This window comes from Cebus imitator, unplaced genomic scaffold, assembly GCF_001604975.1.
Source record: "Cebus imitator isolate Cc_AM_T3 unplaced genomic scaffold, Cebus_imitator-1.0 Scaffold149, whole genome shotgun sequence".
Classification (NCBI taxonomy): Eukaryota; Metazoa; Chordata; class Mammalia; order Primates; family Cebidae; genus Cebus; species Cebus imitator.
The window spans coordinates 32,927-56,730 of record NW_016107464.1 but is presented as its reverse complement, the minus strand read 5'-3'; the positions used below and the strand labels follow the sequence as shown (position 1 = coordinate 56,730).

Sequence of the window (23,804 nt, the reverse complement as noted above, 5' to 3'; positions counted from 1 at the left end):
TGTTGGCCAGGATGGTCTCGATCTCTTGACCTTGTGATCCACCTGCCTCGGCCTCCCAAAGTGCTGGGATTACAGGCTTGAGCCACCGCGCCCGGCCATAAATAAGATTAACAAAAACAAAGCTCTACACATTTATGGATGAAATGATGTCTGGAAATGCCTTCAAAATAACTAGAGAAGGGAGAGTAAGTGGGGATACAGATGAAACAAAATTTGTCATGAGGAGATCAATACAGAAGCTGCATGTTGTGTATATGGGACTCTCTATAACAGTCTCTCTGCTTCTGTATGTCTGAAATTTTTTTTAAAATTATTTTATTTTTACATTGTCTGTGTGCGTGATGGAGGGGGGGAAGAGAGACAGAGAGACAGAGAAAAAAAGAGAGAGAGAGAGAAAAAGAGAGAGAGAGAGACAGGGTCTCACTCTGTTGCCCAGGCTGGAGGGCAGTGATGCAATCTTGGCTCACTGCAACCTCCGTCTCCTGGGTTCAAGTGATTCTCCTGCCTCAGCCTGTTGAGTAGCTGGGATTACAGGTGCCTGCCATAATGCCTGGCTAATTTTTGTATTTTTAGTAGAAATAGGGTTTTACCATGTTGGCCAGGCTGGTCTGGAACTCCTGATCTCAAGTGATCTGCCTTCCTTGGCCTCCCAAAGCACCGGGATTATAGGCATGAGCCACTACGCCTGGCATAATTTTACATTTAAATCTATTTATCTATTTCGAGATCTGGTTGTAAGACTGGTTAATTTTTATGTTTTTGGTAGAGATTGGGTTTCACCATGTTGCCAAGGCTGGCCTCAAACTTCTGGGCTCAAGCGATCCACCCACCTCAGCCTCCAAAAGTGGAATTACAAGTATGAGCCACCATGTCCAGCCTCAAATTCTTTTATAATAAGAGGAAGTCTTTAAGCCTTCTAACACTAGTTTATAATACTTGCACAATTCATCACTCTTCACTTCAATATATGAATTTTAAAAATAATTATATATGTTATATACATACATACACATGTATGTGTATGATACATGTACAGCCTTGCTATTGGTACTGTGTTACCTTTTATATGTGTATATGCACTGATATGGTTTGGCTGCGTCCCCAGCCAAATCTTATCTTGAATTCCCACATGTTGTAGAAAGGACCTGGTAGGAGTTAATTGAATCATGGGGGCAGGTCTTTCCCATGCTGTTCTCGTGATAGTGAGTAAGTGTCATGAGATCTGATGGCTTTATAAAGCCAAGTTTCCCTGCACAAGCTCTCTCTCTCTCTGCCTGCTGCTATCCATGTAAGACGTGACTTGCTCCTCCTTACCTTCCACCATGATTGTGAAGCCTCCTCAGCCACTTGGAACTGTAAATCCATTAAACGTCTTTCTTTTATAACTTGCCCAGTCTCGGGTATGTCTTTATTAGCAGTGTGAAAACAGACTAATACAGTAAACTGGTACTAGTAGAGTGGGAAACTACTGAAAAGATACCTGAAAATGTGGAACTGACTTTGGAACTGGGTAATAGGCAGAGGTTGGAACAGTTTGGAGGGCTCAGAAGAAAACAGGAAAATGTGGGAAAGTTTGGAACTTCCTAGAGATCGTTGAATGGCTTTGCTCAAAATGCTGATAGCGATGTGGACAATAATGTCCAGGCTAAGGTGGTCTCAGATGGAGATGAGGAACTTGTTGGGAACTGGAGCAAAGGTGACTCTTGTTGTTTTAGTAAAGACAGTGGTAACACTTTGCCCCTGCTCTAAAGATCTGTGGAACTTTGAACTTGAGAAAGATGATTTAGGGTATCTGGTGGAAGAAATTTCTAAGTAGCAAAGCATTCAAGAGGTGACTTGGGTGCTGTTAAAGGCATTCAGTCTTAAAAGGAAAACAGAGATAGATAGATAGATAGATAGATAGATAGATAGATAGATAGATAAATAAACAAATAAATGGGAAACAGAGCATAAAAGTTTGGAAAATTTGCAGCCTGACAATGCAATAGAAAGAAAAAAAATCCTGGCCAGGCATGGTGGCTAATGCCTGTAATCCCAGCCATTTGGGAAGCCGAGGTGGGCAGATCATGAGGTCAGGAGATTGAGACCAGTCTGACCAACATGGTGAAACCCCATCTCTACTAAAAATACAAAAAAACTAGCAGGGTGTGGTGGCATGCACCTGTAATCCCAGCTACTCAGGAGATTGAGGCAGGAGAATAACTTGAACCTGGGAGGCAGAGGATGCAGTGAACTGAGATCATGCCACTGTACTCCAGCCTGGGTGACAGAGCGAGACTCCACCTCAAAAAAAAAAAAAAAGAAAATCCCATTTTCTTAGAAGAAATTCAAGCCAGCTCCAGAAATCTGCACAAGTAACAAGGGGTCAAATGTTAATGCCCAAGACAATGGGGAAAATGTCTCCAGGACATGTCAGAGGTCTTCAGGGCAGGCCAGCCCCTCCCATCACAGGCCTGGAGGCTCAGGATGAAAAAATGGTTTTGTGGGCCAGGCCGAGGGTCCCCATGCTGTATGCAGCCTAGGGACTTGGTGCCCTGTGTCCTAGTTGCTCCAGCTGTGGCCGAAAGGGGACAACAGAGAGCTCAGGCTATGGTTTCAGACTGCAAGCCCCAAGCCTTGACAGCTTCCATGTGGTGTTGAGCCTGTGGGTACACGGAAGTCAATAATGGAGGTTGGGAACCTCTGCCTAGGTTTCAGAAGATGTATGGAAATGCCTGAATGTCCAGGCAGAAGTTTGCTGCAGGGGTGGGGCTCTCACAGAGAACCTCTGCTAGGGCAGGGAAGAACAGAAATGTGGGGTTGCAGTCCCCACACAGAGTCTCTACTGGGGGACGACCTAGCGGAGCTGTGAGAAGAGGGCCACTGTCCTTTAGACCTCAGAATGGAAGATCCACTGACAGCTTGTACTGTGTGCCTACAGACACTCAATTCCAGCCTGTGAAAGCAGCTGGGAGGGAGGCTGTGCCCTGCAAAGCCACATGGGTGGAGCCGCCCAAGACCATGGGAACCCACTTCTTGCACCAGCATAACCTAGATGTGAGACATGGAGTCAAAGGAGAGTATTTTAGAGCTTTACGATTTGACTGCCCCACTAAATTTTGGACTTGCATGGGGCCTGTAGCCCCGTTGTTTGGACAAGTTCTCCCATTTGGAATGACTGTATTTACCCAATGCCTGTATCCATATTGTACCTAGGAAGCAACTAATTTGCTATTGGTTTTACAGGCTCATAGGCGAAGGGACTTGCCTGTCTTGGATGAGACTTTGGACTGTAGACTTTTGAAATGAGTTAAAACTTTGGGGACTGTTGGAAAGGCATGACTGGTTTTTCAATGTGAAGACATGAAATCTGGGAGCAATCAGGGGTGGAATGATATGGTTTGGCTGTGTCCCCACCCAAATCTCATCTTGACTTCCACTGGGAGGGACCTGGTGGGAGGTAATTGAATCATGGGGGCAGTCTTTCCCATGCTGTTCTCGTGACAGTGAATAAGATAGTGAATAAGTCTCATGAGATCTGATGGCTTTATAAGGCCAAGTTTCCCTGCACAAACTCTCTCTGCTTCCTGCTATCTATGTAAGATGTGACTTGTTCTTCGTTGTCTCCTGCCATGATTGTGAGGCCTCCTCAGCCACTTGGAACTGTAAATACATTAAACCTCTTTCTGGCCAGGCAAGGTGGCTCACACCTATAATCCAAGCACTTTGGAGGCCAAGGAAGGCAGATCACTTGAGGTTGGGAGTTCAAGACTAGCCGGACCAACATGGTGAAACCCCCTCTTATTAAAAAAACAAAACAAAACAAACAAACAAAAAAAAACCTCTTTCTTTTGTAAGTTGCCCAGTCTTGGGTATGTCTTTATCAGAAATGTGAAAATGGACTAATACATACACACATACATACACACACACATATATATGTCATATATAACATAAATACATATATGTTATCTTGTTTTTACATATATAAAAGAGTGTATGAGATAACACAGTATGAATAGCCAGCTAGTGCTTTCTTTAATTAGTTCCATAAAAGCAAAAAAAAATTTTTTTTGAGCTCCCACTATGTGGGAGGGGATTCCAGAGATTCCAGAGAAGTCAGAGAGCTTGAAATTCCAAAAGTCAGAAGCAGCAGTCAGAGAGCTTGAAATCCCAAAAGCAAATATTTTAAATAAATAATATTTTTGAAAATCTTTTTTAAAAAGGGCATAATAATTTTTCTGACTGACCTGACTTAAGTGGTACATGAAACCCGAAGCCTGACTTGCTAAGTCCAGGTCAGTCTGTATTGTGACAACACACAATCTCCTACAGAAGACTGTGTACTCACGTAGGGGTCTTGGGCTCTGTCTCTTTGTGGAGCAAGTATAGGGACTATGAGAGCTCTCTGACTGCCGCTTAGGGCCCCATCCCAATGACTTTTAAATCTGGGCTGCATTCTCCAGATGGCTGAGGCTTCTAGAAGCCCAGCCCCTGGATGAATGGAATCTGACTATGTCTAATGATAAGTCTACTTACCACACAGCATATCTCATTACATTTATGGCGTCCACACAACCGTTTCTTGTTACACCGCTTGTCACACATAAATGTAGCATCTGCTGTGGCCAATTAAAAAGAAAAAAAAACAGGCAAAGGAGATGAACATTTATATAACAAATATTTGAGTGACTATATGTAGGCTAAAAAAATACAATAGTAATAATACAACTGAAATCATGTAAATGTAGTTTTTTTGTTTGTTTGTTTTTTTAAGATGGAATCTCACTCTGTTGCCCAGTCTGGAGTGCAGTGGTGCCATCTGGGCTCACTGTAACCTCCATCTCCCAGGTTCAAGCAATTCTCCTGCCTCAGCCTCCTGAGTAGCTGGGATTATAGGCATGTGCCACCATACCTGGCTAATTTTTATATTTTTAGTAGACAGGGTTTTGCCATGTCAGTCAGGCTGGTCTCGAACTCCTGACCTCAGGTGATCCACCTGCCTTGGCCTCCCAAAGTGCTAGGATTATAGGCATGAGCCACCACACTCAGCCGACAGTTTTTTGTTTTTAAGAGACAGGGTCTCTTTCTGTCACCCAGGCTGGTGCCTGAAACCTCAAATTCCTAGGTTCAAATAATCCTCCCACCTCAGTCTTCCAAATGTTGGCATAACAGGTGTAAGCCACTCTGCCCAGCTGAAAATGCATATTAAAATATCAATTTTCACCTGTCAAACTGCCAAAAAACAAAAAACAAAAAGGCGATGGTAGGGTGGTTTAAGGTATGGAGAAAACGGCACACTCATCTTAGTAGATGGGTGTACAAACTTTTGGAGTCTGAGGAGGACTGATTCCAGGACCTCCCTTGGATATCAAAATCCACAGATATTCAAGTCTCTTACATAAAATGGTATAATATTTGCATATAACCTATGCACACCTGTCCTTGCACTTCAAATCATCTCTAGATTACTTACACCGAATATAACGTAAATAGTTATTACACTGTATTGTTTAGAAAATGATGATGAGAAAAAACTTTGTATATGTTCATTACAGATATAATTTGTTTCTTGGAATATTTTCAATCTGTGGTTGGTTGAATCCATGGATATGGAACCTGTGGATATGGAAGGCTGCTTGTATGTATGTTTCTATCAAAAATTTAAGTGTGGCTGCTCATGGTGGCTCCTGCCTGTAATCCTAGCACTTTGGGAGGCTGAGGCAGGAAGACTGCTTGAGCCCAGGAATTTGAGACCAGCCTGGGCAACATAATGAGACCCTGTCTCTACAAAAACTTTTTTTTTTGAGACAGAGTTTCAGTCTTGTTGCCCAGGCTGGAGTGCAATGATGCAATCTTGGCTCACTGCAACCTCTGCCTCCTGGGTTCAAGCAATTCTCTTGCCTCAGCCTCCCGAGTAGCCAGGATTACAGGCGCTTGCCACCATGCCGGGCTAATTTTTTGTATTTTTAGTAGAGACAGGATTTCACCTTCTTGGCCAGGCCAGTCTCCAACTCCTGACCTCAAGTGATCTGCCCACTTTGGCCTCCCGAAGTGTTGAGATTACAGGTGAGAGCCACCATGCCAGCCCTACAATAACTTTTAAAAATTAAGGTTTTTTTTTCACATATGTGCAGTAGTGGAAAAAGAAAAAATAAATAAAATAAAATATAAAAAAAAAATTAAGTTTTTAAAACTTAATTAAAAGTTAATTAAGCCATGGGCATGGTGGCACATACTTATGGTCCCAGCTATCTGGAAGGCTAGTGTGGGGGGATCACTGGATCCCAGGACATCAAGGCTGCAGTGAGCTGTGATCTGCCACTGCACTCCAGTCTAGGTGATAGAGACCCGGTTTCAAACAATAAACAAATAAATAAATAGATTTTAAAAACCAACAATGAGGTATCAGAGACATCACTTCATGTGGTAGCGATATATCACTTCACTAGGATGCCTATGATTTAAAAAATCCAGAAAATAACAAGTATTGGCAAGGATGTGGAGCAAATGAAACCCTCATACATTGGTGGTAGGAATATAAAATGGTGTAGCCACTGTGGAAAACAGAATGGCAGTTTTTCAAAAAAATTAAATACAAGATTACCATAGGATCCAGAAATTCTACTCCTAGGTATACACCCCAGATAAATGAAAATAGGTATTCAAACAAAAACTTGCATACAAATGTTCATAACAGCACTATTCACAATAGTCAAAAAGTGGAAACAATTCTAATATTCATCAACTAGTGAAGGGACAAACAAAATGTATATTTATAAAATTAAACATTATTCAATCATAAAAAGAAATGAAGTACTGATATATACTATAGTATGATGAACTTCAAAAACATGCTAAGTGAAAGAAGTGGGCACAAAAGATTATATATTGTGTCACCATTTAGATGGAGTATTCAAAAATAGTAAATCCATACAATCTGAAAGCAGATTAGTGGTTTCCTGGGGGAGGGCTGAGTGGGGAGTAAACTTAATAAATACAGGGTTTCCTTTCAGGGTGATGAAACTGTTTTACCCCAGCACTTCGGGAGGCCAAAGTGGGAGGATCATTTGAGGCCAAGCATTCAAGACAAGCCTGGTCAACACAGTGAGACCCTGCCTCTACATATTTTTAAAATAAAACAAAAGGCCAGGCACAGTGGCTCATGCCTGTAATCCTAGCACTTTGGGAGGCTGAGGTGGGTGGATCATGTGAGGTCAGATGTTCAAGACCAGCCTGGGCAGCATGGTGAAACCCTGTCTCTACTAAAAATACAAAAAAAATAGCCAGGCATGGTGGCGGGTGCCTATAATACCAGCTACTCAGCAGACTGAGATAGGAGAATTGCTTGAACCCAGGAGGTGGAGGTTTCGGTGAACCAAGATTGCGCCATTGCACTCCAGCCTGGGCAACAAGAGCGAAACTCCATCTCAAAAAAACAAATACGATAAAATAAAATTTTAAAAAAGGAAAATAGCCGGGCGCGGTGGCTCACACCTGTAATCCCAGCTACTCAGGAGGCTGAGGCAGGAGAATTGCCTGAACCCAGGAGGCAGAGGTTGCGGTGAGCCGAGATGGCGCCATTGCACTCCAGACTGGGTAACAAGAGCGAAACTCCGCCTCAAAAAAATAAAATAAAATAAAAAAATAAGATAGAAAAAATGTTTTGCAACTAGATTGTAAAAGAACTAAGTGCCACTGAACTGTACATTTAAAATGATTAATTATATGTTATGTGAATTTCAACTAAAAAAAGTGGGCTAAACACTGAAGTATGTATGGATGAAATGGTATTTGAGATTTGTTTTCAAAGTACTTCAGCAAAAATAAAATGTAGGGAAGGAGGGATGGATGAAAACAGAGAGGCAAAATGTTGACAACTGATGATGATAGGTTATAGGTATGTGGGGATTCATTAAATCAAGTTTCTCCACTTTCACATATGATTGAAATTTTACATCATAAACTTATAAAAAGTGGGACACGGCTGGGTGCAGTGGCTCACGCCTGTAATCTCAACGACTTTGGGAGGCCAAGGTGGGTGGATTACTTGAGGTCAGGAGTTAGAGACCAGCCTAGCCAACATGGCAAAACGCTGTCTCACCTAAAAATTCAAAAACCAGCCAAGGCATGGTGGTGGGCACCTGTAATCCCAGCTACTTGGGAGGCTGAGGCAGGAGAATCGCTTCAACCAGGGAGGTGGAGGTTGCAGTGAGCCAAGATCACGCCACTGCACTCGAGCCTGGGCAACAGAGTGAGACTCCATCTCAAAAGAAAAAAAAGAGTTCAAATGATTTTCCAGTGAACATCCATATGCTCGTATCTAGATTCTACCATTAACATACTTACTTTTTCATGTATCTATCCATTCTTCTATCCACCCATTAATTTTTTTTAATGCATTTCAAAGCAAGCTATAGACATGAGTGCGCCTGAGCTTAGTTTTTTCAGCACTAACTAGAATTCAATTTATAATTTTTTCCTTTTGACGTGAAAGTTCTACTATGAAATGCACAAATCTTAAGTATACCTTCACTGAATTTCGACAAATACTTAACCCAACTCCCTAATAAGATACAGAGCATTTACCTTCACCCCCAAAATTCCCTCATGCCCCATCCCAGTCATACCTTCACTTTTGAGACTGGTACATGGAAGTTCCTATGAAAAAAAAAAACAGTAACTACTTTAGGACTAATTAAAAGAACACAACTATAATATAATGCCAAAGGTAACAAGTATATCCCAAATATCCTGTACTTCTCTGATAGTCACTTACTCACCAACTTCACATGCCATGCCTAGAATGAGCCTAATCTCTATATGCATGAGCTTTACTCACAAGAGGACTCCAGGCTTACAGACTTTTCATGCAAATACAATTCTAATAATCTTTGTGGTCTGGTTTCCAAATTCACAGCAGACTAGGAATTATAAAATCGGAATGGAAAGAGGGGCCACTAAAGGTATGCAAAGGAAAGAGAAGTCATCACATAACAAGGGTACAGACAGACAAAGCCATAAAAAGCAGATGTAAGAATTGAAAACAGGTAATAACCTGGTACCATTTAATGCAGGGACAAACAGCTCTACACACTCCAAAGGACACCTGACAATATCACCAAACTATAGCAAAGTGAAATATAGCAGATCTTTGATTTGGCCTCTAAAGTTTTATTACTGTGGTTTCCACTACATGAGAGTGGTCCAAAAGGTCTATCATGTAATTGTGCTGAGGCATGATCCTAAAAAACATGTGTGGTGATGCTGGTGTATGGGAAATGAGTCAGTCACTTGGGGCAGAATGAGTCTGGCTAGCTGCCCGGCTTCTAAATCCCGTTTTGGCTTTGATGTCATTTTCAAGTTGCCATGTACTCAGAAATGAGAAAAATGACTTTAAAAGTCCCCTCTTAGTAAAAATTATCCTGGAAAAAAAAAAACCAGCTACTGGAGTTGATAACAGATGTAAAGAGGTAGAAGAAACAAAAGGTTCTTGGCTGAAAAATATATATTTCAGATAAAAAATGAGGTGCTGGGATTGATGATATGAAAAAGTTCCCCATTTGCTCTCTACAGATATAAAGCAAAAATGACTCATGAAACTGAGTTAATGCTCCCATCAGTGAACAATGAATTGTACAGAAGAAATGATATGCAGAAGTGGTTATCTACAAATGTCAGGAAAGGCAGAACTGCCATAAATTCCTGCACATGAATTACCGTAAAGACTTAAATATGGCATGCTTTATCAAGACATATTAAGACACAGCATACGTTTATTAGAGTCCCACCAAAGTGATGAAAACAACTTTTGAAGTTTTAAGAAATAAGTTTTATTTATCTAAAAAACTCACTTCTGTGGAAAAACCCATTCCATTACAAAAATCATGTCATGAAAAATCCATATTCATGAAAAATCTAGTTAAACAACGAGGTGATAATTATCAGCTTTTTTGACAAAGTAAAAAAAGCTTTGTCAAACAAGTTTAACAGAGTCTGTCCTGACATTGAGCTCCTCCTGCAAGTTAAGGACTTTCACTTGCAAAAATTCAACTTACACATAGCTTTTCAAGAATACACTCACTACCATGGAGTCCACTAATAGAGGGAGTAAGGACAAAGAGTCAATGAGAAGCAAGAAAACATAGAGATCGAGAGAGGGATTGTGGGAGAATGAAGAAAACTGACAGCAGCCACTTCCAGGTTGGACTTATATGTCCCAACCCTGCTTGTGATTCTCAGTCACAAAGATCACGAAGAGCATCTCTGGGAATTATTAAATTTATGACAGCCAAATCACAGCATCTCACAGTCTTTAATACGGTATTTGGAAAGTACAAAGTGGTCCCATAACTGACATTCAAAATACCTCTATCACCCCATGTATACTGTAATTTCTTTCAGGAAAAAAAAACCCACACATGATTGCACAACTTTTGTAGCATGTAAATTATAGTACTTTTCCCTTTTTTTTCTGAAGCTTTCCTATTAAACTAGCTTCCCATTTAGGGACTATATCCTCAGAATCATTGCAAGTCAGATGCTGCCCAGACCTTGCGTTGTGTTTAATAGAACCAATGGTTCAGAATTCTGTCTCTACCCTGGCTTGTACACTGCTGGGACAAATGCTGATATACACTGAAATGACCAGGTAGGTCAAAGAGCAGGATAAATCAACATTCAGTGTGTTCCCCAAGGTGAATCACCCAAAGACTTCTACAGGAAGGCCTCCTGCCTCTTCTGGTTACAGGCAAAGGAATGGACACTACAGCCTAACTCCAAAATGGTAAGATGTCCCTTTTATAACATAAGTCTGACCAAAACTATCCAAGGTAGGCTGTGTGTGCTGGCTCATGCTTATAATCCCAGCACTTTGGGAGACCAAGGCAGGTGGATCACTTGAGGTCAGGAGTTCAAGGCCAGCCTGGCTAACATGGTGAAACCCCATCTCTGCTAAAAATACAAAAATCAGCTGGACATGGTGGTGCACACCTATAACCCTAGCACTCCGGGAGGCTGGGGCAGGAGGATCACTTGAGGACAGGAGTTCAAGACCAAGCTGGCCAACATGGCAAAAACCCATCTCTACTAAAAATACAAAAATTAGCTGGGCATGGTGGCGTGCATCTGTAATTTCAGCTACTCCAAAGGCTAAGATACATGAGTCACTTGAACCTGGGAGGTAGAGGCTGCAGTGAGCCGAGATTGTGCCACTGTACTCCATCCTAGGTGATGCAGTAAGACTGTCTCAAAAAATAAATAAATAAACAAATAATTTTAAAAAAGAAAAATAAAAACTATCCAGGCTTTCACCAGAAAGTAGAAATGACAAAACAGTTGTACAAAACAGTTACACAGTGAAGAATTAAACCTTACCCAAAGAGAGTCTGGCCTTTGTACTTGGCTTCTCAGAGGTAATCTCTAAGCCTAGTGGAATGCCATACCTAATAGAAGTGTCATTGTTTGCCTGGAATCTTGGGTCACTGGATAGTCTAACTACATGATTTAAGAGCAAGCTGGCCACACTGGATAGTTTTAGGCCAGGGGCTTTGGGTCACATGGTATCAGCAGACCTCTGGAGAGACTGGAGACTGAGATTAGCCACATGGGCGGTCAACTATGGTTGCACAATAGAGCCCCAATAAAAACTGAACACATAGACTTGGGTGAGATTTCCTGGTTGGCAATACTCCATGTATGCTGTCACACATTGACACGGAGAGAGTAATACTTTCCTGACTCCACAGTGAAAGGACAAATGAAGTTCCACATCTGGTACTTTTTTGGACTCTGCCCTACATATTTCTTCCCTTGGCTGATTTAATCTGTATCCTTTTCCTTGTAATAAAACTGTAACCTCCTTGTAGTAAACCTATAACCATGAGTATAACTATCAGCAAGTTCAGTGAGTCCTTTTATCAAATTATCGAGCCTTGCAGGTGGTCTTAGGGACCACTGAACTTTCAGTTGGTATCAAAAGCTGGTATCACAAGTGGGTGGTCACATGGACTGTGCTTCCTCTAACTTCTTAGTTGGCTGACTCCTTGCAACAGTGCTACTGTTCCTCTTTTCAGGCGATTACACTTGTATTTGGTAGAGTGATTTGTATATTTGCCTTATCCCACTATTGGCCTCTGAGCCTTGTGTGCCATAACCACTTTCGATACCTATTCTGCTGAGGGTATTTTTATTCCTCCCCTCCCATCATCACCATTTTAAAGAAAACATTGATGGCAACAACTCTAGCATTGCCATCAATAGCATTACCTTTGTTCTGAAAGAGCATCTGCAGGAAATAACTGATGTGCGAGAGCATGGTCCACAGTCTCCTTCATGGCAGAGCTTTTCACAGGTATGAATGAAATCTGCAATAAAAATGAAAACAGCTGGAAATGAAAATTGCAATTATTCATTTCATACTCCCAAATTGCTAGCCTCACTGGTCTTCACCCCCATTCCCTGCAACTCCAGAATCAGAGTTGAGGGAAGGATGCAGTCAATGCTTCTTCCCTATCTTCCCTTCATTGGCAGACTGGGCCTTTTCTGACAAGTTCAGGGCCCAGCACTAGACACTGGAATACGCTTTAAAGTACAGGATGCTTTGCCTAAGTCAAATAATAGGCCAGGTGTGGTGGCTCATGCCTGTAATTCCAGCACTTTGAGAGGGTGAGGTGGAAGGATCGATTGCTTGGCCCCAAGAGTTTGAGGCCAGCCTAGGCAACATGGTAAAATCGTGTGTCTACCAAAACAAACAAACAAAACACACACACACACACATACACAAAATTAGCCTATAGTCCCACACATATAAGAAATTAGCCTATAGCTACTCAGAAGCCTGAGGTGGAGAATCTTCTGAGTCCAGGAGGTTGACGCTGCAGTGAACTATGTTCACGCCACTGCACTCCAGGCTATGTGACAGAGTAAGACCCTGTCTCAAAACAAAACAAAAACGCAGAATAAATCTTCTTTTTCCTTAGGTTGCACATCTCCAGTATAGAACTGAATCTCCTTAAAATTGTAGCCATGGATGACTTTACTGGAATGCTCTCAACTCTGAAAGTCATCTGGGGATTATAAATAATCAGAAGCCATGATCCACAGTCTCACTGACTCGAGCTCTGTGAATGCCTGGTGGCGCCTGCACCCATGCTGCTAAACCAGGTTGAGGACAAGTCCTGTTTCTAGGACCCTACGGGGATCACCTGGAGTCTCTTATGGCTACTGTTTACATGGTGTACTTTTTCTATTCTTTAACTTTCAGCCTCATTGTCTCTTTGACTATAAAGTCTGTCTCCTCAAGAGAGCATATAGTTGGATCTTGTTAGTTGGATCGTTTTTTTTTTAATCCAGTCTAAAAATATTCTGCTTTTGGCTAGGTGGAATGTCTCACGCCTGTAATCCAAGGACTTTGAGAAGCCAAAGTGGGAGAATGGCTTGAACCCAGGAGTTCGAGATCAGCCTGGGAAAGAGAGTAAGATTTCACCTCTATAAAAAATAAATAAAATATCAGAAATCTCTGCTTTTGTTTAATCGATTCACATTTAATGTCACTGTTATAGCTGGATTTATGTCTGCCATTTTTAGTTTTCTATACATCTCATGTCTTTTTTGTTACTCTTATACTCCTTTCCTATCTTCTTTTGCATTTTGTCAATATTTTCTACAGTGTAATTCCTTTAATTATATTTTTTACTACATTTTTTGAGTTATTTTCTTAATGGTCCCTCTAGGGCTTACCATATACATCTTATCAGAATCTACTTCAGGTTTACACTAACTCCAGTGAGATACAGAGGGTTTACTCTTACATAGCTCTATTCTTCTCCCCTTTTGTGCAATTATTGTTGTACATATTACATCTTTATGTTATAAACCCAATGCTACATTGTTATATGTTTATATAATGTTACATCTATTAAAGAAGCTGAGAAAGAGAACAAATATATATTTATAGCTTTATTTTTGGAGATAGGGTCTCACTCTTCACTCAGGCTGGAATGCAGTGGCATCATCATACCTGGCTGCAGCCTTGAACTCTTTGCCTCAAGTGATCCTCCCACTGCAGCCTCTAGAGTAAGTGGGGCTATAGGCACATACCACCTTGTCTGGGTAATTTAAAAAATTTCTCTTAGGGGCTGAATCTCACTATGTTGCCCAGGCTGGCCTTGAACTCCTAGCCTCAAGTGATTCTCCCACCTCAGCCTCCTGAGTAGCTGGAATTACAGGTGTGAGCTACTGTGCCCCGCCTTTTTAAAAAAAAAAAAAAAAAGATAAGAGGCTCGCTCTGTCACCCAGGCTGGAGTGCAGTGGCACAATCTTGGCTTACTGCGGCCTCCCTCTCCTGAATTCAAGCGATTTTTTGTGCCTTAGCCTCCTGAGTAGCTGGGATTATAGGCATGTGCTACCACATCAGGCTTTTTGTATTTTTAGTAGAGACAAAGTTTCATCATGTTGGTCAGGCTGGTCTCTAACTCCTGACATCAAGTGATCTGCCTGCCTTGGCCTCCCAAAAAGCTGGGATTATAGGTGTAAACAACTGAGCCCGGCCCTCCTCACTTTTAAAAATTTACCACTATGGCTTTCCTCATTTGTTCCTGTAGGTTTGAGTTATGGTCTGGTATCATTTTCTTATCCTAATACAACTTTAATCCCATCTATCTCGTTTATGCTATAATTATCAAATATACTTCTACATGTTATAGGCCTATAATTATATACATATTTTATACAGCTGTTTCTTAAATCAGTTGAGAGAAGAAAAAATATGCATTTATACTGCCTTTTATGATTACATAATCACCTTTACTAGTGCTCTTTGTTTTTTCATGTGGATTTGAAATTCTATTTGGGTTTACTCACTTTTAGCCTGATGAACTTCTTTTAGTACTTATTGTAAGGCAAGTCTGCCTGCTAGCAATAAATGTTATTTTTGTTTATCTTCATTTTCTAAAGCAGTTTCGTGAGATATAAGATTCTTGGTTGCCAGTTTTCTTTCAGCACTTTGAATATGTCATCCTACTGCCTTCTGGTTGCGATGTATTCTCCACTGTTTCTGACGAGAAGTCCACTGTTAACCTTACAGAGGTTCCCTTGTATGTGATAAGTCATTTTCTCTTGCTGCTTTCAAGACCTTCTCCTTATCATTGACTTTCAGCATTTTTATTATGTGCTGGGTGTGGATCTCTTTGCATTTTACACTACCTGGAGTTCACTGAATTTCTTGGATATGTAGTGTTTTTCAATAAATTTAAAAGTTTTTATCCATTATTTCATTAAATATTTTTCTGCTTCTTTCTACTCTCCCTACACATGATCACGGCCTGTTGTGCCAGCTACTCAGGAGGCTGAGGCAGCAGCATCGCTTGAACCCAGGAGGCGGAGGTTGCAGTAAGCTGAGATCACACCACTGCATTACAGCCTGGTCAACAGAGCATGACTCTGTCTCAAAATAAATAAATAAATAAGTTCAAAGAATTGAAGGAAACCATGCTTAAAGAGGTAAAGGAAGGTGTGAAGATGGTGTCTTATCAAATAGAGAGTATCAATAAAGAGGTAGAAACTATGTTTTAAAAAAAGAACCAAATGGAAAATTTGAAGTTTGAAAGTATAATAACTGAAATGAAAAATTCATTAGGCTAGGTATGGTGGCTCATGCCTGAATCCCACTGCTTTGAGAGGCTGAGTCAAAGACCTTATCTCTACAAAAAATTTTTAAAACTTAAGCCAGGCACAGTGGCTCACACCTGTAATCCCAGCGTTTTGGGAGGCTGAGGCAGACAGACAATGCGCCCTTCCCAGTGAGATAAGGTAAATCTGCCTGGGAACTGAGGGGAGAAGCTCCATCTTCTTGTCCACACTTATCCTGAGTGAAGACTTGTCAAGCTGAGCTGAGGGGAGGAGGAAGGTACCAGCTAGGGCTTAACGCCACAGACTCTTGCTACTGTTTACCAGAGTTCTAGGAGATTTTGATGAATAAGTATCTTTTCATTTGATGTATGCTCTTAGGGCGATGTCTAGAGACTTTTTTTTTTGAGACAAAGTCTCACTCTGTCGCCCAGGCTAGGGTGTAGTGGCGCAATCTAGGCTCACTGCAACTGCTGCCTCCCAGGTTCAACTGATTCCCCTGCCTCAGCCTCCCGAGTAGCTGGGACTACAGACACGTGCCACGGTGCCTGGCTAATTTTTGTATTTTTAGTAGAGATGGGGTTTTGTCATGTTGGCCAGGCTGGTCCTGAACTCCTGACCTCAAGTGATCTGCACTCCTTGGCCTCCCAAAGTGTTGGGGGTTACAGGTGTAAGCCACTGCACCCAGCCTCCAGAAACTTTAAATGGTTGATTTTTTTTTTTTTTTTTTTTTGGTACAGGGTCTCACTCTCTCAGTCAGACTGGAGTGCAGTGGTGCAATCATGGCTCACTGCAGCCTCAACAGTAGCTGGGACCACAGGCACGTGCCACCACACCCAGGTAATTAAAAAAATTTTTTTTTGTTCATACAGGGTCTCATCATGTTGCCCAGGCTGGTCTCAAAGTCCTGGACTCAAGCAATTCTCCCACCTCAGCCTCCCAAAGTGCTGAGATTATAGGTATGAGCCACCATGCCTGGTTTTAACGGTTGCTTTTTTTTTTTTTTTTTTGAGACGGAGTTTCACTCTTGTAACCCAGGCTGGAGTGCAATGGCGCGATCTCGGCTCACCGCAACGTCTGCCTCTTGGGTTCAGGCAATTTTCCTGCCTCAACCTCCTGAGCAGCTGTGATTACAGGCACGCTCCACCATGCCCTGCTAATGTTTTGTATTTTTAGTAGAGACAGGGTTTCACCATGTTGACCAGGATGGTCTCGATCTCTTGACCTTGTGATCCACCCACTTCGGCCTCCCGAAGTGCTGGGATTACAGGCTTGAGCCACCACGCCTGGCTTCAATGGTTGCTTTTTAATATTTTCCCCAGCTTTGTTTATTTTACTGGGAAGCAGATCCATGGGAGCTCCTCATGCTGCCATCCTTAAAGTAGAACTCCGCCCAGTCTCTTGTACTGAAGCTGTACCTCTGGAATGGAAATTTCCTACTGAGTAAGATACCAAAAGACCTAATCGAGCTTTCAGCTAGGTCTGAACAAACCTGACAGTCATTGTTTTCACTAGCTATATGCCTGTCTCTGAGCTTCAGTCAACTCAGCCTATTTCCTTAAAAGTTTTCCATGATTAAAAATCTGCTGAGGTGCAATGGGTACCTCTAATCCCTTAACCTGGTCTTGTCCCATCCCAAGATCTGTTACTGCCAGTTACTACCCTTCTCTTGCTCAAGTCCCCTTGCATTACCCATTTCACATTTCCTTCTCTCATCACCAACGGGATACATGAGCACCAGGATAGGATTTCTGGTCATTATATGTGAAATTCTTATAAAACTGACGCATGTGCTTTTGGAAAGGGGATTTGATTTAGTAGTCATTTAATCTCCATATCATAGACACATTTTTATGGCAAGCAGAGAACCAATAGACAATTGGCTTTCCGAATGCAACTGGAACATGCATTAAAATATGAGAAAAGAGCACTTCTCTATACACGATTTTAAGGTCAGATTGAGAAAAAGGATTAAGTAGGGTGTTCCCACTGATTCATGCTGGCACTTGAAAGAAATGTGAAATCTCTTTTTTTGATAAAATGAAAACCAAACCTGAAGATTCTAGCTTTACCTCAGAAGATACATGGTTAGTTTTAGAAATAACTTTCCTATTCAATCTCAGTTGCTTACTTTCCATTTTCCTAAATGCATGGCCTTTCAACACCCACTCAGGAGAGAAGCCGCCAAGTCACTGCAATACTGCACATAGACATTCCCCAAAGACTGAGTCAGACAGCCTCAGTATAGTATTACTTTATATCTAATTCCAACAGCTTTTTCAGGTTTCTGTATCCAAGTAATCAGAAGCCACAAATCAGAAGAAAGGGGAAATCACAAAAAGTAGGTAGGCAAGCATACTAAAAGCACCGACGAGAATAAAAACAACAAAAAACTTTAACAAGCAGATAAAACAATTCAAACTGCTCATTGGTATGGGGCAAATAGTCTGAGAAACCTCGGCAGGCCAAGGGTATTGCTGTATTCAGTGTAATACAGTAACTGGAGTTCATAAAAATGATGTCTCTGGGTCAGTAAGAGAGAAATTATAACACTTTTGGTAACCTCTGTTTAAACATGAAATGTAAATTTTAGAAAAATATTCATCCAGCCAGGCATGGTGGCTTATGCCTGTAATCTGAGCACTTTGGGAGGCCGAGGCAGGTGGATCACCTGAGGTCAGGAGTTCAAGAGCAGCCTAGCCAACATGGTGAAACCCCATCTCTATTAATAAAATACAAAAAAAAATTAGCTGGGTGTGATGGCAGGTGCTTATAATCCCAGCTACTCGGGAGGCTGAGGCAGGAAAATCGCTTAAACCTGGGAGGCAGAGGTTGCAGTGAGCTGAGATTGTGCCATTGCACTCCAGCCTGGGTGACAGACTGAGAGTCCATCTCAAAAAATAAAATAAAAAAGAAAAATATTCATCCAAAATGATGTTCAGGCCGGGCACGGTGGCTCAAGCCTGTAATCCCAGCACTTTGGGAGGCCGAGGCGGGTGAATCACAAGGTCAAGAGATCGAGACCATCTTGGTCAACATGGTGAAACCCCGTCTCTACTAAAAATACAAAAAATTAGCTGGGCATGGTGGCACGTGCCTGTAATCCCAGCTACTCAGGAGGCTGAGGCAGGAGAATTGCCTGAACCCAGGAGGTGGAGGTTGCGGTGAGCTGAGATCGCGCCATTGCGCTCCAGCCTGGGTAACATGAGTGAAACTCCGTCTCAAAAAAAAAAAAAAAAAAAAAAAAAAAACAAAATGATGTTCAATAGGTGCTATCATCAACTAGATGGGAAACTTAGCTAAAGAGACTGGCATCCCTTCAATGGTCTAAATGACTGACATTTTATTGTATTTACAATTTTAGTTCTTTGGCCAGGTAAGATGGCTCACGCCTGTAATCCCAGCACTTTGGGAACCTGAGGCAGGTAGATCATTTGATGCCAGGACTTTGAGACCAGCCTGGTCAACATGGCAAAACCCCATCTCTATTAAAAATACAAAAATTAGGCCAGGTGCGGTGGCTCACGCCTGTAGTCCCAGCACTTTGGGAGGCTGAGGTGGGCGGATCACCTGAGGTCGGGAGTTTGAGACCAGCCTGACCAACATGGAGAAACCCTGTCTCTACTAAAAACACACAAAAAATTAGCTTGGTGTGGCAGTGCATGCCTGTAATCCCAGCTACTTGGGAGGCTGGGGCAGGAGAATTGCTTGAACCCGGGAGGTGAAAGTTGTGGTGAGCCGAGATCACACCATTGCACACCAGCCTGGGCAACAAGAGCGAAACTCCGTCTCAAAAAAAAAACAAAACACAAAAATTAGCCAGGTGTGGTAGTGTGCACCTATACTCCCAGCTACTTGTGAGGCTGAGACACGAGAATTGTTTGAGCCCAGGAGTCAGAGGCTGCAGTGAGCCGAGACTGCACCACTGCACTCCAGCCTGGGCGACAGAGCAACACTCTGTCTTCAAAGCAAATATCTTACTCACAATTATTTTAGCATGTTCCTATTAAGTGAAAATGCTTTTCAACGCTTGCTGAACCCTGGACTGGAATAAGCACATATGGTGTTCATAAGAGTACAGGCTCCTAAGAGAAATCATAACCCCTATGAAACAGTAACTCACCACAGTTGACCAGAATTAACAAGAAAATACCTGAATCAGTGAGATCACTTGGGCAAATACATGTGTTTTCACAAGTATATTTTGAGAAAGAAAGAAAAAGTACCTACATAAATTTGATCATAATCTTTAGAAACCTCTGATATCGTAACTGGCACTTAATTCTACATTGCTTAAGCACTCATTGCTGCCAAACATTTACAATAATATTTTAAAAGCCAAGTTACCTAAGGAACCACAAGGCAGAGGCTTGCCACAAACTTTTCCACAGGAAGGCACAGGATCCATGCATGTTTTCCGACCACTACTTCCAAGTTCTAGCAGTTGGCTGAGAGGAGTTTGGCCACAGGGGCAACAACGCACCAGCTGGGGGAGCCGTGGGCATGGCTGGCAGGGCTGAGGGTGGCACACTTGAGAACATGTGTGGTTACCACATTTCAAGTCCCTGTTAAAAAGAACACACTATTATGTAATTGTTGCATAAAGTGCAGCTTTAGTCTAACTGAGGAAAATGTAAAACCTTACTTGCCACATATCTTTAAACAGCTGAAATCCCCAAATCCATCAGACTTTCCTACATCGGTTCCACATAACACATCTCGGGAGGTACTGCCGCAATAGCATACTTGAAGAGAAAATTTCAAAAACAAAAAATTAGTAACATGTATGGTTTCTTAAAATATCCCAAACAATCTATAAGAAAACACAAAATGTGTGTCTGGCACAGTAGCTCACGTCTGTAATCCCAGCACTTTGGGAGGCCAAAGTGGGAGGACTGCTTGAGCCCAGGAGTTTGAGGCCAGCCTGGACAATGTGGCAAAACCCCATCTCTACAAAAAATACAAAAATTAGCCAGGTGTCATGGCGCACACCTGTGGTCTTAGCTACTTGAGAGGCTGAGGTGGGAGGATCACTTAAGGCCGGGAGGCAGAGGTTGCAGTGAGCCAAGATAATGCCATTGTACTCTAGCCTGGGTGACAGGGTGAGACCCTTTCTGGAAAAAAGGGGGGGGGGGGGGGGGGGGGGGGGGGGGGGGGGGGGGGGGGGGGGGGGGGGGGGGGGGGGGGGGGGGGGAGGAGGAGGAGGGGGAGGGAAGGAAGGAGGGAGGGAGGGAGGGAGGGAGGGAAGAAGGGAGGGAGGGAGGGAATGAGGACAATTCATTAGAGTACTGATCAGACCCTATGTAGAAATGAGTGTAGTTCTAAAGCCCACCTAAGAGCTTTACCATTGAAGAAATAAAAAAGGCCACCTAAGAGCAGCTCTAAAGCCCACCTAAGAGCTTTACCATTGAAGAAATAAAAAAGGCCTTGTTAAACTATTAATACCTCTGCAGCACATTCCAAGAACAGCAATAGAGTGAAATAACCACTAAATTAGGAGAACACTATCTGGTCCATAAGGCCGTGGTTGAACACCATTCACTGTGAGACTCCCAGGGGTCCTCTAGTGATATTACAAGGAATGGACAAGCTAAGCTGGTAGTAGTGGTGGATGGGTTGACATCTGGATTGCCCATCCTCAGTTCAACCCAAGAAGCACAGATTTCATTCTTTACGTCAGGGTTTACATAAAACACTTGTAAAAAGGTCCCTGTTGCTAAAAAGAAATTTATAAATTGGCATGACAGTATAAGATCTAATGATCAGAATAAATGCAATGAAAACATATCAAATCTTAAAAATCACATATATAGGCCAGGAGCAGTGGCTCATACCTGTAATCCCACCACTTTGGGAGGGTGAGGCAGGCGGATGACGTGAGGTCAGAGTTCGAAACCCGCCTGACCAACATGGAGAAACCCTGTCTCTACTAAAAATACAAAATTAACAGGGCGTGGTTGCGCATGCCTGTGATCCCAGCTACATGGGAAGCTGAGACAGGAGAATCACTTGAACCTGGGAGGTGGAGGTTTCGGTGAGCCGAGATCACGCCACTGCACTCTAGCCTGGGCAACCAGAGCAAAACACCATCTCAAAAAAAAAAAAATCACATATATAATAAAAATAAAATAGAGACCTTCTAACAAAATATTAGAAATAGTACTCATAAAATAAAATAGTACATTAAACAGAACCAAAAAGTTTCACTGAAACATGGGAAGAGGAAAGCCTCAAATCACTGAAAATATAATCAAGACCTTTTTTTTGAGACAAAGTCTCACTCTGTTGCCCAGGCTGGAGTGCAGTGGCGTGATCTTGGTTCACTGCAACCTCTGCCTCCTGGGTTCCAGTGATTCTCCTGCCTCAGCCTCCCAACTAGCTGAGATTACAGACAGCCACCATCATGCCCTGCTAATTTTTGTTTTGTATTTTTTTTAGTAGAGATGGGGTTTTGCCATGTTGGCTAGGCTGTTCTCAAACTCCTGAGCTCAGGTGGTCAACCCGCCCCAGCCTCCCAAAGGGCTGGGATTATATGCGTAAGCCACTGCACCTGGCCATAATCAAGACTCTTGATTGTTTTTTTTTTTTTTTTAAAGACAGGGTCTCACTTTGTTGCCCAGCTGGAATGCAGTGGCATAAACACGGCTCACTGAAGCCCTCGACCTCCCAAAGTGCTGGGATTACAGGTGTGAGCCACTCTACCTGCCTTGATATTTTTTTTTTTTTTTGTGATGGAGTTTCACTCTTGTTGCCCAGGCTGGAGTACAGTGGCATGATCTCGGCTTACTGCAACCTCTGCCTTCCGGCTTCAAGTAATTCTCTTGCCTCAGCTTCCCGAGTAGCTGGGACTACAGGCATTGAGCTACCACACCCAGGTAATTTTTGTATTTTTTAAAGTAGAGACAGGGTTTCACCATGTTGGCCAGGATGGTCTTTATCTCTTGACATCGTGATCCACCCGTGTTGGCCTCCCAAAGTGCTGGGATTACAGGCATGAGCCACCATGCCTGGCCCAATTTTTTTTTTTAATTAGTTGAATTTAAGACTCAAGGACTCTATTTTTAAAATACACATTTCTTCTTCCAGTAAAGTGCATGTGCAATTTCTTTTCTTTCTTTTTTTTTTAGACAGGGCCTCACTTTGTTACCCAGGCTGGAGTGCAGTCATGTGAACAGAGCTTACTGCAGTCTCAAACTCCAGGGCTCAAGCGATCCTCCCACTTCAGCCCCTCAAGTAGCTGGGCATACAGGTATGCGCCACCACACCTGGCTAGCATTTGTATTTTTTGTAGAGATGGAGTTTTGCCATGTTGCCCAAGCTGGTCTCAAACTTCTGGGCTCAAGTGATCAGCACACCCAAATCTCCCAAAGTGCTGGGATTATATGTGTGAGCCACTGCACCTGGCCTATATGCAATTTCATCCCCCATTCTAAAACTCATTTGTTCATTTAATAAAGGCTTATTTGAGAAATTAATAAAGATTCAGAAAATACAATAAATATTTGTAGAATCAATGAATTGGTAAAGAAACTCTGGCAACTGGGAGCTTTTGCTAGTAGGTTTTTCTTTGCTAAGTTTCTGCTCTAACAGAACAAAGGCTTTTTACAGAGGTAATGAACAGACAGCTGTGAACAAAAGAATCAAAAGTCAGAACAGGTAACAGTAAAAAGAAAATTGAGCTCCTGATGAAATAACCTGAGTAAATACTAAAAAACTCTCCTAGGCACAAGAGATAGAAATAAAAGCAGGTGACACAAGAATTAAGTAGAGTCATAACTGGTTAAATAGTATTAAGGAACCAAAGGACCCCGTTGCCAGCCTTAATCCATTTAGTATTTTATCAATATATGAATACTCAAAAATAATGCTTATTAATCTCTAGATAAGACTGAAAGGAATCCTAGAAGAATTATAATTTGAGAAGATAAGACTATATACATGGCCAAAATACTCTGCTAGATAATTAATGTGGAAAAACAAAAAGTCTTCAAAACTGGGTTTGAAAAATCAACGAAACAGAAACAAGGAGGAAGAGACTGAGATCCACACAAATTTGTACAAAAAAGACTTGGGTGGGGCTGGGCATGGTGGCTCATGCCTGTAATCCCAGCACTTTGAGAGGCTGAGGTGGGCAGATCACCTGAGGTCAGGAGTTTGAGACCAGCCTGGTCAACATGGTGAAACCCCACCTCGCCATT

At 42.2% G+C, this 23,804-nt stretch overlaps 1 protein-coding gene across 5 annotated transcripts in view; it reads right to left on the bottom strand.

Annotated features, from left to right (window-relative positions):
* Nucleotides 1–23,804, bottom strand: part of NFX1 (nuclear transcription factor, X-box binding 1) — an 81,551-nt gene that overhangs the window by 29,723 nt on the left and 28,024 nt on the right. For 3 of the 5 annotated variants that reach the window (XM_017542933.2, XM_017542935.2, XM_017542937.2), the window contains 5 exons: nt 20,252–20,351; nt 19,954–20,171; nt 12,247–12,344; nt 8,610–8,640; nt 4,519–4,598 (listed from right to left, as the gene is read on the bottom strand). In XM_017542933.2, coding sequence (XP_017398422.1) covers nt 4,519–4,598; nt 8,610–8,640; nt 12,247–12,344; nt 19,954–20,171; nt 20,252–20,351 — 527 coding nt within the window. Of the gene's footprint in view, nt 1–4,518; nt 4,602–8,609; nt 8,641–12,246; nt 12,345–19,953; nt 20,172–20,251; nt 20,352–23,804 lie in introns of all 5 variants that reach the window. The other 2 variants (XM_017542932.2, XM_017542934.2) reach the window with 1 other exon arrangement.